This window comes from Podarcis gaigeae (genome assembly GCF_964106915.1).
Source record: "Podarcis gaigeae genome assembly, chromosome: 9".
Taxonomy (NCBI): Eukaryota; Metazoa; Chordata; class Lepidosauria; order Squamata; family Lacertidae; genus Podarcis; species Podarcis gaigeae.
Genome location: NC_139685.1, coordinates 65,694,927 through 65,712,486, shown reverse-complemented (window position 1 = coordinate 65,712,486; position 17,560 = coordinate 65,694,927). Strand labels below are relative to the sequence as shown.

General features: G+C 44.7%; 1 protein-coding gene across 8 annotated transcripts in view; it reads left to right on the top strand.

Moving 5' to 3' along the window:
* ARHGAP24 (Rho GTPase activating protein 24) overlaps window positions 1–17,560 on the top strand; it is a 415,266-nt gene that overhangs the window by 368,907 nt on the left and 28,799 nt on the right. For all 8 annotated transcript variants that reach the window (XM_083756498.1, XM_083756499.1, XM_083756500.1 and 5 more), the window contains one exon: window positions 14,379–14,586. In XM_083756498.1, the coding sequence (XP_083612624.1) occupies window positions 14,379–14,586 (208 nt within the window). The remainder of the gene's footprint in view (window positions 1–14,378; window positions 14,587–17,560) is intronic.

The window sequence follows — 17,560 nt, the reverse complement described above, 5'->3', positions numbered from 1 at the left end:
GGAAGCGATTCTTAGGCAAGCACTACCTCTTCACTAGAAGTACACAGCAGAGATGTGGAGTGGTTGCTAGGCACCCACAGTGCCACGCAGTTTTTAATTCTTTCACTGCATGTGCCAGAGGTGCCACTAGCTCCAGCCAACTGAGGGGAAATGATGGCAATGCCAGTGGGCTCTCTTGCCAGCAGTAGGACACAGTTACCTGGCCAGGGCACCAGGCCCATTCATAATATATCTATTGGAGGAACAGTATGTGCTCTTGCCTTGCATCTGACGTGTTCTTGGCTTCTGTTATGCTCCAGCCATAACTATTCATGGAATGTTCAGAACTTGGTGAGAATATTAACTGTTTCATCTGCAGACAGTCAGTTCTGCGCTCACCCCCGCTTTTTAATTTAGCCATTCCAGGCATCTCAGGGAGGAAAGAATATGAGACTGTCAGCTGTTTTCACCCTTACATAGTTCAACACTGTGACCTTCTGTTCTGAAAGCAATAGGAGCGAATGAGGGCACCTTCCCTTGGGGCTCTCTCCTCTGTGGCTGTATAAGAGGAAGGTCAAGAGAGTGCAACCAATACACCTTCAGACCCCTTCAAGCCACAGTCGCCAGTGAGATTGCCTGCACTAGCCAATCACTCACCCATTACCCGGCCTGGAGTGATGGCAGGTTATGCAAGAAGGAAAAAATATCCCTCTTTTTTCAGATGTCCACTTCCCCTTTTTTGGAAGGACTGTGCTGAAATGACCCATTCACAAGTGTTCCATGAGCTCCAAGGAGGTTGTGTTTCTTTCATCAGCAAATAAATGTCAAACGGCATGGACTAAAACAACAGGGCTGCATTGGAGCATTGGGCAGAGATGATAGCACAGGATGATGAAAAGCAAAGCAAACACTACATTCTAGTCTCATCTTTCCTGGGATTAGGAACTGATAAGCAAGGGACTTTAAGAAATGGAATTGGTAATTTGTTTTTGTTTTGTTTTTTTGTCTCTGGTAGGATTGCCATAAAATAGTATTTAAAGTACAGTTGAGCCAAAGATTCTTGGAAGAGCTTCTTTGAAGAAAAATTCTGAGAATTTCCTCTGCTCTCAAAATGATGCTAATAATGATTGGTGGGGTGTTGATTCCCATTTCCCTCCACAATCCCCAGAATAACCCTGTGCTCGGGGCATTGTGGGGTTTACAAAATGGCAGCCAGGCTCCAAAAATGGAAATTGCATGGTTGGTTCTTGCGGCAGCAGTAATGCAAACCAAAAGCATAAGAATAAAAGCAAATAAATCGTGCCATTGCTTGTGTGATTCGTCCCCCGTGAAACTGTTTTGAAATCCCCCCCCCCCGCAAAAAGAGAAAGAAATATGCATTCATTGGAATGCAAATAGGAATACAATGCATTGCTACAATGGGTTAGACCAGTGGCTCCATGTAAGTAATGCAAGGGGAAACTGGCCCTCCAAGTGTTCTCGGACGGCAGCTTCCATCAGGCTTCAGCCAGCATGACCAACAGTCAGGGTTAGTGGGTGTTGTTATCCAACAACATCTGGATGGCCATAGGTACACCACCCTTGATTTATACCAGACTAATTCAGGAGGAACCAATGGTTTTCCTGGAATACTTGGAACCTGTATTTTCTTCCTCCAATCTGCTGCCTTGACTGGATCACCATCATCATCATAATAATAATAATAATAATAATAATAATAATAATAATAATAATATAATAATAATATTTGTACCCTGCCCATCTATAAGAAAGTAACAGGAGGGCATGTGGAGGACCACAGGCTCCCTGATGTACCTAAACATTGTCTTCCAACAATGGTTTCCCAGATTCAGGTACTTAGAGGCACGAAAATATAGGTGCAAACTCCTGGGAGTCCTGGATGCCTGAGCACCCACAAAAATTCCCCATGAAGGGGCCAGGCAACCACAAATTTCGGTGTCAGGGCCATGCACACTGCATGGCACCCACAGTCGCGGGGCCAATCTGGCACTCCAGCATGAAAATATGGCCTTCATGAATATTTTGCTATCCTCGGTGCCTCCGTCAAGTCTTTTTGAAAATCCATTAATGCTAGTGGCCATAGCAACATCGTTGGCAAAATTAGTTCTGCAGATCAATTGTGCATTGTGCGACCATGTGCTTCCTTTTGTTTGTCACCTCTGCATTTAAGTGCTTGTGATTACTGTATCTGTACTATTTCTTAGTCATTTATTCTGCGGGAGGGGGACTTTCTTAAGTACCGATAACCATTCTCTTATGGGAGGAAATAGCAATCAGGCTCACCCCACCACACACTTCACTAACATCATCTGTCATTCCATCTCCACCTTTATCTGGATAGAGATAGCCTGGCCACTGTCATCCATGCATTGATAACCTCAAGTCTGGATTAATGCAATGTGCTCTGTGTGGGGCTGCCCTTAGGGCCTGGTCCAGAATCTCCTGCTAGTGCAGAATGATTGGGGGCAGATGACCATCACCATAGGACATCTTCCAAAAACTGGCTGTCCAAATGCTATTGGTCTGAGTTCAAAGTTCTTGTGTTGATATAGAAAGCCCTAAACAACATGGGCCCAGGGCACTTGAGCCCCTATACCCCAGCTTGATTCATCTGGAGGAGTGCTGTTCCTTGCTCCCCATGTTAGAGGACCAACTAGGCTGTCATGAGCTGGAGTCAGGTGTAGGTCAGCAATGAAACAAAAAAGCACCCAATGTCAGTGAGGTGAACTCTTTATTCAAAGAAACAAACCAGCTCATTCCTAGTGGTCACAGCAACCCTTGGCAGTAGGTCTTGCCCCGATGAAGCAGTTGCAAGGACTGAAGTTCCTACTGCTCTCTAAGGCTCATCCCCCAGTTTCTTCCCCAGCAGTCTAAGACTCTGTTGTATTGTCTCTCTTTGCTCCTCCCCACCTTCATTTATCTGCATTTTCTGGGAGACCAAGGTGGAGAGGAGCTGGTTACAGCAGGTGGTGGAGACATCCTGGCTTCTTCACCAGTCTGACTCATCTTTGACTCTTAGCCTTCCCCTCCTCTCCAACCTCCTTTCTGCCTCTGATTCTGGACTGCCCTCTGTCATGGACTCCTCCTGCTCACTAACCCCTGTTTCCTCTTCAGCTTCCGACAACTCCTCCCTCCTCCCAGGCTGCTCCATCTTCTTCCTCTGACCACTCATCAATTGTCCCACCACCGGTCCCCAGGCTCTGAGCTATCTACCCCTGGGGGTTCCCTAGCTGATGCCTCCCACCATCCCTCTGCTTCCAGCAATTCCATGACATAGGCTCAGTTAGAAGCAAGGCATTTAGTGTGGATGGTTCCATTCTATGGGACACCCTTCCACCCTTCCAGATTCAACAGCCAATCCTCTCTTTTGACTTCCAGGTGACTTTTGGAGAAGGCATCTCTAAAAATAAAATGCCGAATTGAGAAACATCCAGGAACATTGGCATTTTCTTTATACTGGTCCCTCTCCTTCAGTATGGTCTACATTGACTGGCAGTAGCTGTCCAGGCTTTCAGGCTGAAAGTCTTCCCCAGCCATACCTAGAGATGCCAAGGGTTGAACCTAAGATCTTCAGCACGCAAAGCAGAAGCTCTGCTATGGATCTACAGACCCTCCCTATCTGAGCCAAAGCAAAGCTGGGAGCAAAATAACGTTCTCCCGGAGCCTGGGAAGTCTAATTCAATATAGCTAATCCATAGTGCTAATACCACAATTAACTTCCTCTCATGTTGCTGGCTGCTGCATCTTCTCTGTTGCAAAATATTATACTGCGTTTAGCATCTGTTAAGGGCTCGTTTCCTACCCCCTTGCAGTAACACTGATGGTCTTCCTTGTGTGAGTGATGGGGTGTGTGTGCGGTTTGTTGTTGTTTTGCTATGCTGCCCCCAAGCAGATGGTGTCAAGGAAGGAGTCTGTACTGTGCAAGAAATAATGTGCTGACACCTAATATTTCTTCCTTTCCCCCTTGCTTCTGTTGGTTTTGCAAAAGAGAAGTTAAAAAGTGGTGCCATTAAGGGGGGGAGGAAGTCAAATATCTTCAGAAAAAAGTCCATGCACCTAGGGAGGAGAAGACAATAAAAACTCATGTAGACTTTTTGCTCTGTTGATTCACAGAGCATGTACAGTGGTACCTCGGGTTACATACGCTTCAGGTTACAGACTCCGCTAACCCAGAAATAGTACCTCGGGTTAAGAACTTTGCTTCAGGATGAGAATAGAAATTGTGTTCCAGCAGCGCGGCGGCAGCAGGAGGCCCCATTAGCTAAAGAGGTGCTTCAGGTTAAGAACAGTTTCAGGTTAAGAACGGACCTCCGGGACGAATTAGGTACTTCACCCGAGGTAGCACTGTAATGTTCCTGCAGCCTTCTTACCTGAAAAATTCCAAAAACCCTTTCATAAGCAGGTAGTCATAGAATTGTAGAGTTGGAAGGGACCCTGAGGATCGTCTAGTCCAACCCCCTGCAATACAGGAATATGCAGCTGTTCTCATACAGGGATCGAACCTGCAACCCTTGCATTATCAGCACCAACTGAGCTATCCATTCAGCCTATGTTATAATACTTTATTATGAGAACATAAGAAGAGCCTACTAGATCAGGCCAATGTCCAGCCTGGCAGTCTGTTTCACAGTGTCCAACCAGACCCCTGCAGGGAACATGCAAGTGGGACCTGAGCAAAAAATCCCTCTTCCCTTCCCTGTGGTGTCCAGAAGTATTTCTACCTCCAACCATGAAAGGAGACCATAACCATCATGGCCAGTAGTCATTGGCAGCCCTCTGCTCCATGAATTTGTCTAATCTTATTTTAAAGCCATGTTGGCCATTTCTGCCTAATAACAATAACAATAACAATAACAATAACAATAACAATAACAATAACAATAACAATAACAATAATAATAATAATAATAATAATAATAATAATAATAATAATTTATTTATACTCTGCCCATCTGGCTGGGATTCCTCAGCCACTCTGGGCAGCTTCCAACAGAACACTAAAATACAATAACCTATTAAACATTAAAAGCTTCCCTGAACAGGGCTGCCTTCAGATGTCCTCTAAAAGTCTGGTAGTTGTTTTTCTTTTTGACGTCTGGTGGGAGGGTGTTCCACAGGGTGGGTGCCACTACCGAGAAGGCCCTCTGCCTGGTTTCCTGTAACTTGGCTTTTCGCAACAAGGGAACCTCTAGAAGGCCCTCGGCACTGGACCTCAGTGTCCGGGCAGAACGATGGAGTCTCCTGAGCGAGTGAGTTCCATAGTTCAAATGTTTGCTGCATGAAGAAGCACTTTCTTTTATCTGTCATGAATCTTCCAACATTCAGCTTCAATGGACATCACCAAGTTCTAGCGTTATGATAAGGTTGTAAAGACTGCGGAGAGAATAACTGGGTGCGCTCTTCCCACCTTGGATCAAATCTATGCTTCCAGGTGTCATAAGAAAGCTGCAGAGATAGTGCAGGATAGTGCACATCCCGGAAATGATCTCTTTCAGCTTCTGCCTTCTGGAAGAATGTACAGGGGTATAAAGACTAGGACTAGCCGCCTGAGAAACAGTTTCTATCCAAATGCGATTTTGGCTTTAAAAGCAGTGTAAGGTGTTCTCTATGTGAGTATATTGTATTCAGTTATGGGGTATCAGAGGGACGCGGGTGGCGCTGTGGGTAAAAGCCTCAGCGCCTAGGGCTTGCCGATCGAAAGGTTGGCGGTTCGAATCCCCGCGGCGGGGTGCGTTCCCGTTGCTCGGTCCCAGCGCCTGCCAACCTAGCAGTTCGAAAGCACCCTCGGGTGCAAGTAGATAAATAGGGACTGCTTACTGGCGGGAAGGTAAACGGCGTTTCCGTGTGCAGCTCTGGCTCGCCAGAGCAGCGATGTCACACTGGCCACGTGACCCGGAAGTGTCTTCGGACAGCGCTGGCCCCTGGCCTCTTGAGTGAGATGGGCGCACAACCCCAGAGTCTGGCAAGACTGGCCCGTACGGGCAGGGGTACCTTTACCTTTACCTTTATGGGGTATCAGAGTTTTTGGGGGGCTAACCAGGCTGGGATAGCTGGGATAGCAGGCTTGTTCGTTTTTGAATGCCTGATGTAGATTTTTTTCAACTTCGTTGTTCTGTATGGGACAATGACCATAAAGATTATCATATCATATCATATCGTATCATGTCGTATAACAGGGTATTTACAAACCACAAACAGCTGGTATGGAACTGCTGTCCCAACATTGGTTTCTCTCCAGCTTATCTGACTGAAGTAGGGTGAAGGTGAGGTCATGCACCAACAGAGCCCTTCTGGTATTTCTGCCAGTACATCTATGCAGCTTTGACCTCACCCTGCCACACCACAGCCCCCACCCAGGTATGATGAGAGGGCAGCTCCGCAGTTATGGCCCACCACACTGGCTACTACTGGGACTTTATATAGCAGTTATCCCATTATTTCTCCATGGCAACTGTGTGAGATAAAGCAGCCTGTGAGCGTATGAGCGAGACTCTTAATCTTAGGGTTGTGGGTTCAAATCCCACGATGGACAAAAGAGTCCTGCATTGAACTAGATGACCCTCATGGTTCCCTTCTATGAGTCTATGAACCAGTGTGCTTTGTGGCCTAGCTTTACTTGGACTCCAGGTCTTCCCTCTAGAGGTCCAGTGTTGTAACCAGTGCTTTCCTTCTATAAAAGCTGGTGCCGGCACTCACCATGAAGTTGTTACAGTAAGTGCTACACTTTTAACCAGTGGTTTTCTTTTGGGGGGAAAGGGGGGTGCTGGTACTGCGTACCCTTGAGTCCCGCCCCCCTCCAAGAAAGAAAAGCACAACTGCACCGCACCAGCTCTCTCACTTTTGTTAAGAAGCAACTCCCATCTAGAGGATTGTTGCGTGAAGCCAGTGTGCTGTTTGAGTGTATTCCATTGCATGCATTTGCAGCAGGAAATTTCCCCAAGGCTGCTTCCTCCTTCATGTACACACGGCAGATGAAGTTGCACAGTGGCAGATTTACGTGATGTAGAAATTTCATTCTGCGCGAAGCTGAACTGACCTATGCAGGTACCCATTCATCCTTTGCAATGGGTGGATTTTGCGCTCGTCCTTAGCGATGAGAGTCATTTGAAATCATCACTGTGGCAGTCTGCTATTGGGCGGTGTGTGTGTGGCAATTCTCTGCTTTATAACCCACAATCTTTCATCTTGCTTGTGTAAGCGAAGGTTCCAATCTCCTGAGTTTGCGGCTGTCTTAGTGACAAGGAATCGTATTTCCCATTGCAAAATCACAGAATTTTGTAGAGCTGAGCCAAAGTGAAGGGAGGGGCGAGTGTATTTCATTAACATGCTTGCCCCCCCCCACCTCAAAAAAGCAACTTGTCTTTATTGAAATAGAGCCCAGTTACCCATTTGAGCTTTTTAGTATGCAGAGTGTGTAGCATATGACCTGTGAATTTGACTAGACAATACTGTTGTAATGGTACACAGAGATGCTTGTAGAATAAAAACAGAGTAGAAAGGACATAACTTGGGTAGAAAAAACTTCCAGTTCTAACCTCACTAACTAATCTAGAGAAGACAAAGGCAGCCATGCTTGCTCCTTTGTTCTCAGAGGGCAGATCCAAGGTGACTTCTCATCTTGAGGTTGAAAAGAAGAGTGTGAGGAGGAAGTTGTGAGCAGGATGCAACCAAAGACATTTTAAGCCTAATGCTAAAGAGATAGAAGGGTCAGCCAAGAGGGATAGTCTGGGAATCTGGAGGTCCCTCACTCTCTTTGTCTTAACCCTATGCCAAACACTCTTGTGGAAGCTGAGTTGCACTCTTTTTAGCCATCTTGGGAGGCTGTGCTCAAAAGGGCACAGGTGTGTTCGCAGTGGGCAAAAGGGAATGTGTCCCCATCACATTGGCAACCAGTGCCAATTCCATACTTTTCCACACTGCACTGTGATTATCAAATGGCGGCCATACACAACGTGGCAAATGGAGAGGTGATGCACATCTGGGATTTATTGCCAGCTGTGGAAGCAGAAACTAAGCCTGGGATTTATCACGACAAATTATAAATATTGTTTCAACCACCCCAATCTCTGAGCGATGCAAGGTTCCCAGAGTTCCAGGCACTTACCCAGGGTTTGGTTTTCTTGGAATGAGGGACAGCAGAGACCGTGGTGTCTTTAGTATATCTGGTTTATTTGCACATATATACAACCTGAGCCTGTGATTCAGTCAGAAATCAGGCGTGGCTCTCTCTCTCAGCCGCCCAGCCTGCTTCTTCTTGCCTCTAGCTTCTTGCTCACATTCCGCAGCTCAGCTTTTGGACTTTCTAACTATCAAACAGTTGAGGAGACTTTCTGTCACAGAGCCACTTCTTTGTTACCTTAATGATCCCTACCATTACCAAGAAACTTTTCTGGTTATTCCAACAATCAATTCCTTGTTGGATCCGGGAATCAGAAGGGACTCAGGCATGCAGCCTACCCTGCCCCCTCCCAAAAAAACCACACACATCACAATACAACTTTTGTAAAGGCCTTTTGGTTTTCATTAGGTCATTTTGTGCCACATGGGATTCACCCACCTGACTTCACCCCAGATGTGGCAGAGCAGCAGCTCATGAGGGGCCCTAATGGGGGAGCATGGCAGTAACTGCAAAAACAAGAGCACCCAGCTGGCCACAATGCCGAGTTGATGGTCACTGTTTAATTTATATACTGCCCTTCATCTGTGGATCACAGGGCGGTTTACAGTAATAATAATAATAATAATAATAATAATAATAATAATAATAATAATAATTTAATATTAATAATAATAATAATAATAATAATAATAATAATAATAATAATAATAATAATAAAATTTATTTATACCCCGCCCTTCCCAGCCAAGACCAGGCTCAGGGCGGCTAACACCAGCTATAAAAACAATTGATTAAAATACAACTTAAAAACAAGATTAAAGTACAACATTAAAATGCAGCCTCATTTTAGTAGAAACTCAAATCAAAAACTTTTTGGGGATAAAAACATAAAATCTTCACCAAGGTCAGCTATCCAGACTGGTCCTATGTGGGAAGTCCCCAAATAGGAATTCCATCACAGAAGGAGAAAGGAAAAAGGAAAGAGGGGGAGGGGATCAAGTTGTAGAAAAATAACTACACAAAAATGTATCACGTAATAGCAAACAAAACAAAACACCTCCCTCCTTGATGGGTCAGCAATTGGGTGGGCACATTTTGGGTGTTGTTCGGGTACCCACCTATAGGGCAGTAACAAGTGTGCTCCCTGGTTTGTGGAAAGAGTGCTCTGAGTTACTTGCGAAAGAGAGGCAGGCCATTTTAACAAGATCACATCATTCACTGCGACGGAGCGGAGGGGGAATGAGCGTTCCGCACCATCAGATAAGGCTTGTCTATGACAGGCCACATACCTCCTTTGTGCCCTTGAACTGAATTGCACACAGGGTAAGAGCATTAAGATCTTGCCTCTCCTTCTTTGATGCCACAGATACCATTCACACTGAGCCGACTCTCGCATCCAATCATGTTCAAGGCTAAACCGCATGTTCCTGCACATGTGCTGCGGTTTAGGGGGGGGAGGGAATCTGGGTATTCAAGGGCTAGTGAAAGTTCACTGGACTCTACCAGAACCATGATGGTTTCCAAGTCCTAGAGCTCCCTTCTCTTGGGATGAATGGATTCCAAGTGGTTAGAGTGCTGGACTTGGATCTGGGAGAATTAGGGTCAGATCTGACTTAGCCATGAAGCTGACCTTGGGTGCGAGTCACTGCCTCTCAGCCTACCCTACCTCACAGGGTTGTTGTGAGTATTAAAGGGAGAGGGGAGGTCCCCCAAAGCATAGTTTTAAAAAAGTGTACTAGGTTAATAATTTGGGAATAACAGCTAGCATGGGATAGATCACTCTATTCATAGTAATCATACATTTAAAGATTGGTAAGAATTTACTAAAAGGGACGTGGGTGGCACTGTGGTCTAAACCACTGAGCCAAGGGCTTGCCGATCGGAAGGTCAGTGGTTCGAATCTCCGCGACAGGGTGAGCTCCCGTTGCTCGTCCCAGCTCCTGCCAACCTAGCATTTTGAAAGCACATCAAAGTGCAAGTAGATAAACGGCATTTCCGTGCGCTGCTCTGGTTTCGCCAGAAGTGGCTTAGTCATGCTGGCCACATGACCCGGAAAAACTGTCTGCTGACAAACGGCGGCTCCCTCGGCCAGTAAAGTGAGATGAGCACCGCAACCCCATAGCTTTTAAAATAATTGGCTGGTATTACCAAATGAAATAAGTTCTTTAGCAATTTGTCCTGTGGATTACAAATGAAAATTTAATTATAGCTGGTGCAAATCTTTAGCCAGACAGAAGGGTTGAATGTATATAATTTCCCATAAGCTTTGCTGATAGCTCAATCAGGATTAGATTTGAAGTTCAGTAGAAATACAGATGTACAAAAAAAGAACCCAAAAAACCCACCTTGGATGTATTTGTATAACCTCTATGGTGGGAAATGATCCAGTTAATAAATAACTGTTCAGTGTTTCCTTTGTTAACCATGTGGCTCTACCACTTTGATCTTCTAAGTGACCTTAGTTCTTGTTGATAGATTTAAAGGGATAGAATTGCCAGAAAATAAAGTACTCAATTTCTGCTGGATAATTTCACCGTTCACCTGGCAATTTCTTAAACACAAACAGAAAATTGGCAAACTTAAAACTCCTCGTTTTATGAAGCATTTGGATTTCAGGAAGGAACCTTGCTTTGATCATTCCAAAATACGTATTCAGGAACCATTCCCCCCCCCCCTCCTGTTGCCAGGTTAGGTGACATGAAGGGATTTATCCTACATAGGCTCATTTTAGACAGCTAAATCTTGCAAGGATGTTGTCTCGTGCTGATTGCAAAAGGGTTTCTTTGTGAGCTATTCCATCAGGAGTTGCCTTTCCAACAGAAAGGAGGGCTGAAACTAAATCAAATGTACAAATTCAATTATGTAAAAGGCCGTGGTCCAGAAACCCACAATGGTTAGATTGTGATCTGCTCTTATTTAAAGCCCAAGGCTGCAGTTGTGAAAATTATGTATGGTAGGCCTACCTCACTGCCAGGGCTGGCTTACCCATAGGCGCTAGGGGTACGGGGCACCCGGGCGCCGGGCTCTCAGGGGCACCAGGCCGAGAGTTTGGGGCCAAGATTTGGAGTCCGGGGACTGAAGAGCCAAGCCAGCCAACAGCCGCTGCCGAGTGGAGCAGAGCCCGTTGGAGCACTGCAGGTTTTTCTGCTGCAGGCGCTGAGGCAGCCGGCTGGCTCTGTCCTCTTGCACCCTTGAGAGGCCCACCCAAGCTAATTATTATTATTATTATTATTATTATTATTATTATTATTATTATTTATACCCCGCCCTCCCCGGCCAAGGCCGGTCTCAGAGCAGCTTATAAGCAATAATAAAAACAAGTTGAATGATTACAACTTAAAAACAAAATTAAAATACAACATTAAAATATTGAAACATTAAAATATTAAAATGTAGCCTCCTCGCAGAAGAAGAGTTTGTATTTGATATCCCGCTTTATCATACCCGAAGGAGTCTCAAAGCGGCTAACATTCTTCTTTCCCTTCCTCCCCCACAACAAACACTCTGTGAGGTGAGTGGGGCTGAGAGACTTCAGAGAAGTGTGACTGGCCCAAGGTCACCCAGCAGCTGCATGTGGAGGAGTGGAGACTCAAACCCGGTTCCCCAGATTATGAGTCCACTGCTTTTAACCACTACACCACACCGGCTCTCAGGAGAAGGAAAAGAAAAAAGAGAGGGAGGGAGGGAGGCAATCAAATTGGCTCCAAGCCAAAGGCCAAGCGGAACAACTCTGTCTTACAGGCCCTGCGGGGATTGCTCTCCTCCCTTCACCTGCGGTGGCATGGGAGAGTTGTGTGCCCCTCAAAAAAACTCAACAACTCTGAGCTGCCCCCCTAAGAAAAGCTCAACAACTTTGGCTCTCTCCCCCCCCCCAAAAAAATAACACCGGGAACACTGAGCATATGCTAAAGACGGCCCTGCTCACTGGTACCGCCTTTCCTGGTATGCCCCACAGAGGACATTAAGGTCCACAAATGACAACACTTTGGAGGTCCCAAGTCGCAAGGAGGTTAGATTGGTCTCAACTAGGGCCAGGGCCTTGTCAGTACTGGCCCCAACTTGGTGGAACGCTCTGTCACAAGAGTCTAGGGCCCTTCGGGACTTGACATCTTTCCACAGGGCCTGCAAGACAGAGCTGTTCCACCTGGCCTTTGGTTTGGACTCAGTCTGACCCTTATATTTCCCTCCCCTTATGGTTTTGATCTATGGGCTACTATTAAAATGAGGCTGCATTTTAAATTGCATTTTAACCAGTATTTTGAATTGGTTTTTCCCCTCCCCCCATTATGTTTTTATTGTAAATTTACTGGTGTTAGCCGCCCTGAGCCTGGCTCTGACTGGGGAGGGTGGGGTACAAATAAAAAATTATCATCATCATCATCACAAATTGGAGCACAGGAGTATTGGAAGCTGACTTATACTGGTCCATCTAGCTCCAGAGTTTCAGGAAGAGGGAATCTCCAGCCCCACCTGGGATTGCCAGGGATTGAACCTCGGACTTTCTGCTCTCCTACCACTGAGATGCAGTTCTTCCCCTTACGTTGCTTGCTTGTGTTTTCAATGAATTCAAAAGCAGCTTGAAACGCAACGAGGAGAACACTACATCTCATAGACCCACAGAAGTGGAGGGGACCTTGCAAATCAATGTAGCAACCTTGCCACTGTATCATCCCCAAGAATATATCCACTCAAATCTCTGCAGAAACATCTCCAGCAAAGGAGAACCCGTCACCTTTTGAAGCAGTCTGTGTAGCAGCTTTTGCCATTAGGCTCTCTTAATATTTCACAGAACATATATGAAAACAATGGTTCCGAATGACAATTAACGACTCTCTTTGTGTTCCTGGATGGAATGATGTCCTGGGGAGGTCATAGCAGAGGGTGACCGTGCAGTACTACATTTAACCGCGGAACGTTGTTCTGTGTGAATAGGTCCTCTTGACTTGTGTTGCCATAGTGACTAAGATTAGAAGAAAGAGGGTAAATAATGAAGCAGGTGTGCCTTTCGAAACAGGAGCTGATTTGTCCTTGAGCCTTTGCCAAAGAGATAAAAGGAAGAAAAAGTAGCTACAATGCAATGCAAAATCGGTTGCTAATATAAATACTTTGGAGGGAGAGAAGGGCATCCTTCCCTAAGGAATTAGCAAAAAAATGTGCACAAATGAATGCAAGTTGAGTTTGTGATAGGTGATCAGGCCATGGCTGTGGTCCATGCCATGTTCTCGTGTTTCAGATCCTCTATGCAAAAAGAAACTTCCTTGAAGCTCAGTACAGTGGTACCTCAGGTTACATATGCTTCAGGTTACATACACTTCAGGTTACAGACTCCACTAACCCAGAAATCGTGCTTCAGGTTAATAATAATAATAATAATAATAATAATAATAAATTTTATTTATATCCCGCCCTCCCCAGCCGAAGCAAAGTTAAGAACTTTGCTTCAGGATGAGAACAGAAATTGTGCTCCCACAGCGTGGCGGCAGCAGGAGGCCCCATTAGCTAAAGTGGTGCTTCAGCTTAAGAACAGTTTCAGGTTAAGAACGGACCTCCGGAACGAATTAAGTACTTAACCCGATGTACCACTGTACTTGCAAAGATGAAATTGCTAGGGAATGCTCTAGGAAAGGGACAAAACTGCTCATGTTCAGAGTCCTTTTTTTGCCAAGAATGAGAAACTCTTACATTTTAGTTTTAATTGTTCAAGGACTACTCTTGAAAATTTTGCTGAAATTTCTGAAGGGGGGGCAACTGCACCCTAAAATGTTTGGAAAACCCCTTGGGTTCCAGTCAAGTCTCAATGCCAAAATAAAAACTTAAGATAATTCAACTCCGCCCTTGCAATTCCATCTTTGGGGCTGAGAAACGGTTGCTGTCCTGTGTCCCATATTGGAGCTGGAAGTACTGATTGATTCATTATGGCCAACGATGCAATTACATCCCTTGGAGGACAAACTACTGCATAGAAATCCTATGACAGAACACTAAGAGGCAAGTTTAGAGGTCTCATCCACAGAAAATGGGGGAGATTTGAATACTCAATCAGGTTTTTGACTCAGTGCCTATGATCTTAATGCACAAGGTGGTTCTGTAAATGTTAGCTGCTCACTCTCCTGTTCCTTAAACAACCACATAGCCAAAAAAGTAAGAGAGGGAAGAATCTGTTCTCGGTCTCCAAGAACCATCACAAATGTCTGAATGTTTTTACTGGGCGGTCTCTTTCCTTGAACTCCCCTATAGCTCCTATCGTTGTCGTTCACAGGAATTTTTGGGCAGAAGCTGGAAGACACCGTCCGTTACGAGAAAAGATATGGAAATCACCTGGCGCCCATGTTGGTGGAACAGTGTGTGGATTTTATCCGGCTGCGGGGGCTGAAGGAGGAGGGGCTTTTTCGACTGCCTGGCCAGGCCAACCTCGTCAAAGAATTACAGGATGCTTTCGATTGCGGAGAAAAGCCATTGTTTGACAGGTAAGGTGGTGAACAAGTATTTCCCAGGGCAATATGTTAACATTGGGGTCCCCAACATAGGATTGCGGACTTGGCCATCTGTTCCAATGTCCTACAAGTCAGGGATATTTTGCCCAACATGGGGTTCAAACCCCTGGCCCTGAGGTTAAGAGTCTCATGCTTTATCAGCTGAGCTATTTCGGTATTTTTGGATGCCCTGGGTTTCAATCACAGCCCCCTGTTCCTTCTAATATATATATTTTTAAGCTTTCTGCTTTATTATTTGTTTTCGGGTGGTGGCAGTGTTTTGCCTGTTTTGTGAACCGGGTGTTTTGTGCTGCCTGTGACAGTTTCTCACGTTGAAAGCTGACTGCTGAGATTAGAGCCAAGAGTGTTTAGTAAGTCAAGCAATTGGTTGGGAAGTTCTGAGTTCAAATCCCTCCTTCACCCTGAAGCGTTTTCTGCCCTGGACTTCTTGGGGAGGGGAAGGGGGGGATATAAATTTAATAAAGTAAAATAAAATGAATGAACGAATCTCCCATAATTCAGATGCAACATGTGGCACACACAGCAATGCTTTCCCATGAATATATGATTTTGAGCTTCTGTTATATGTGCAAAGATCCATCCCATGAAGAGCCTGAAGCTCTTTCATCTAACCTTCATTTTCATCCTAAGATAATTTATTAGGTAGACTAACTCAGTGGCAGTCAATATTTCCACTCCAAGGGTTCTCCCTTTAAGTGCAGTCTGAGCATGGCATGCCTTGGAGCCCGATACATCTTGGGGTCTTTACTCTATAAAAAGTTGACTAAAGCAGGTGGATGATGGAGGTTTACTGGGGCAATAGATAGATTTTTTTCTACCTCTCTCTAGGGATGGTTCACATTATCATTGCTTCCTGAACCAGTATGCCAGAGGTAGGGAATGTTTATGGTTCTGGGGGCCAGATGAGGATTGGCCTTGCAGGCCAAATATGACATCACATGATTGATAGGTGGTCTCTTATCATGGCTTTGCAAGTCTTCCCAAGCTTCCCATTTAAACCAAATATGCCAAACCCTTCAGAATTTGCACGTCTCCAAAGTTTGCAATTCAATTCTCAGACCAAGTAATGTGTGTGAAAATGCATATATTGGGGCAAAGCATCCACTGCATATATTTAGTGGAAATAACATGCAAAAAATGCATTATATTAGGGCAATTGCTTGCAAAAATTTATTCTGTTGTGGAGCATATTAGAAGAGACTCACACTAAATTTGTGCTAACGTGTTGATAAATTTTCATGCGGATCTTTTTTTTTTTTAAAAAAAAAGGCACTCGCAAATGGATGTGGAAATGTGGAGAACTAAATTTAACATGAGAAAAATGAGAAACGGGAATTGATGGATTTGCCAAACCCTTGTCATAATCCACCAGCTGAACGTCTTTTTTTTTTTTTTTTACACATTGCGGGGAGGTCTTGCAACTGAACACAAAACAAGTGTTAACTATTTTCTTCTGACAAATGTCAGAACTGCATAAGTAGTTGCTGGCTATCTTACCTTCTCAGGGATTCTTGTTTGTGTTCTAACACAGGGAGAGGGTGTGTGTGTGTGTGTGTGTGTGTGAGAGAGAGAGAGAGAGAGAGAGAGAGAGAGAGAGAGAGAGAGAGAAGTCCGTTGATATAAGACCCTGCCCTTCAAACTCATCTGCCATTTTTTGCCAGCAAGCACATTTTGCCTCTGCAATTTACTGAGGAGCAGCCATGCTGTGAGGGATGGTGCCACTGAGCTCCTGTGTTTGTGTAGCTTAAAGCGCATTTCTGCTGGCCTCAGCAACTGCGTTTCCTGCTGCTCGGTGAAGGCAGTTCGGCAAGATGGGCCCCTGCAGAATAGCCGTAGCCTGCAAAATGGCCTTGGAGGGACTTGGCTTTCCAGCCTATTTCTCACTCGCTGCCTTGAAGGCGCGACATGTTTAATTGGGACGGAGCTAACCCAAGTGTCCAAATAAGTCACAGCATGGAAAGATCAACATTAAAACAGTGCTGCTCATTGCGAGTACTAATCGGGTTTCACGACCCTCCAGTTCCTAGAAAACATTGGGGGAAGGCTGTAGCTCAGCATTAGAGCCTGTGCTTTGGGCTTTGTGTTTTTTTTTGTAGTTTTTTTTTAAATAATATTTATTAAAGTTTCAAAGATTACAAAAAGCAAAAGTAAAAACACCATATTAAACAAAAGCAAGTCAATACATCACAATGAGTAAAAAAGAAAAGAAAGAGAGAAAAAAGAAGAAAGAAAAAAGAAGAACAAAAAGGAAAGAATACAAACAATTAAAAAAAAAACACAACAATTCTTCCCATAACTTATCTTTCATTAGCTTGTTTCCTTGACCTCCTCACACCTCCCTTTTTTGTATTCTAGTTCGGTTAGCTATTTCAGCAAATCCTTCCCATCTTTTCCAATTTTTGTCCTGTAATTTATCTTAATATTAATGTAACTTTACTTTCCCTCCTTTCACCAATTAACAGTCTGTTTTTCCCTAAACCTTTGTAACATTTCTGCTAAAATCACATAAATTCATTCCAACATTATTCTAACATTCATTAATTTTACAATGTTTCTGTAAATAGTCTTTAAATTTCTTCCAATCTTCCTCCACCGACTCTTCTCCCTGGTCTCGGATTCTGCCAGTCATTTCCGCCAGTTCCATGTAGTCCATCACCTTCATCTGCCATTCTTCCCAGGTGGGTAGATCTTGTGTCTTCCAGTACTTTGCAATAAGTATTCTTGCTGCTGTTGTAGCATACATTAAAAAAGTTCTATCCTTCTTTGGCACCAATTGGCCGACCATGCCCAGGAGAAAGGCCTCTGGTTTCTTCAGAAAGGTATATTTAAATACCTTTTTCATTTCATTATAGATCATCTCCAAGAAAGGCTTTAGGGTCCACAGGCTCAATCCTTGTCACCTCCATGGAGGGCTAGAACAGACCCCTGTCTAGATCCCTGGAGACCC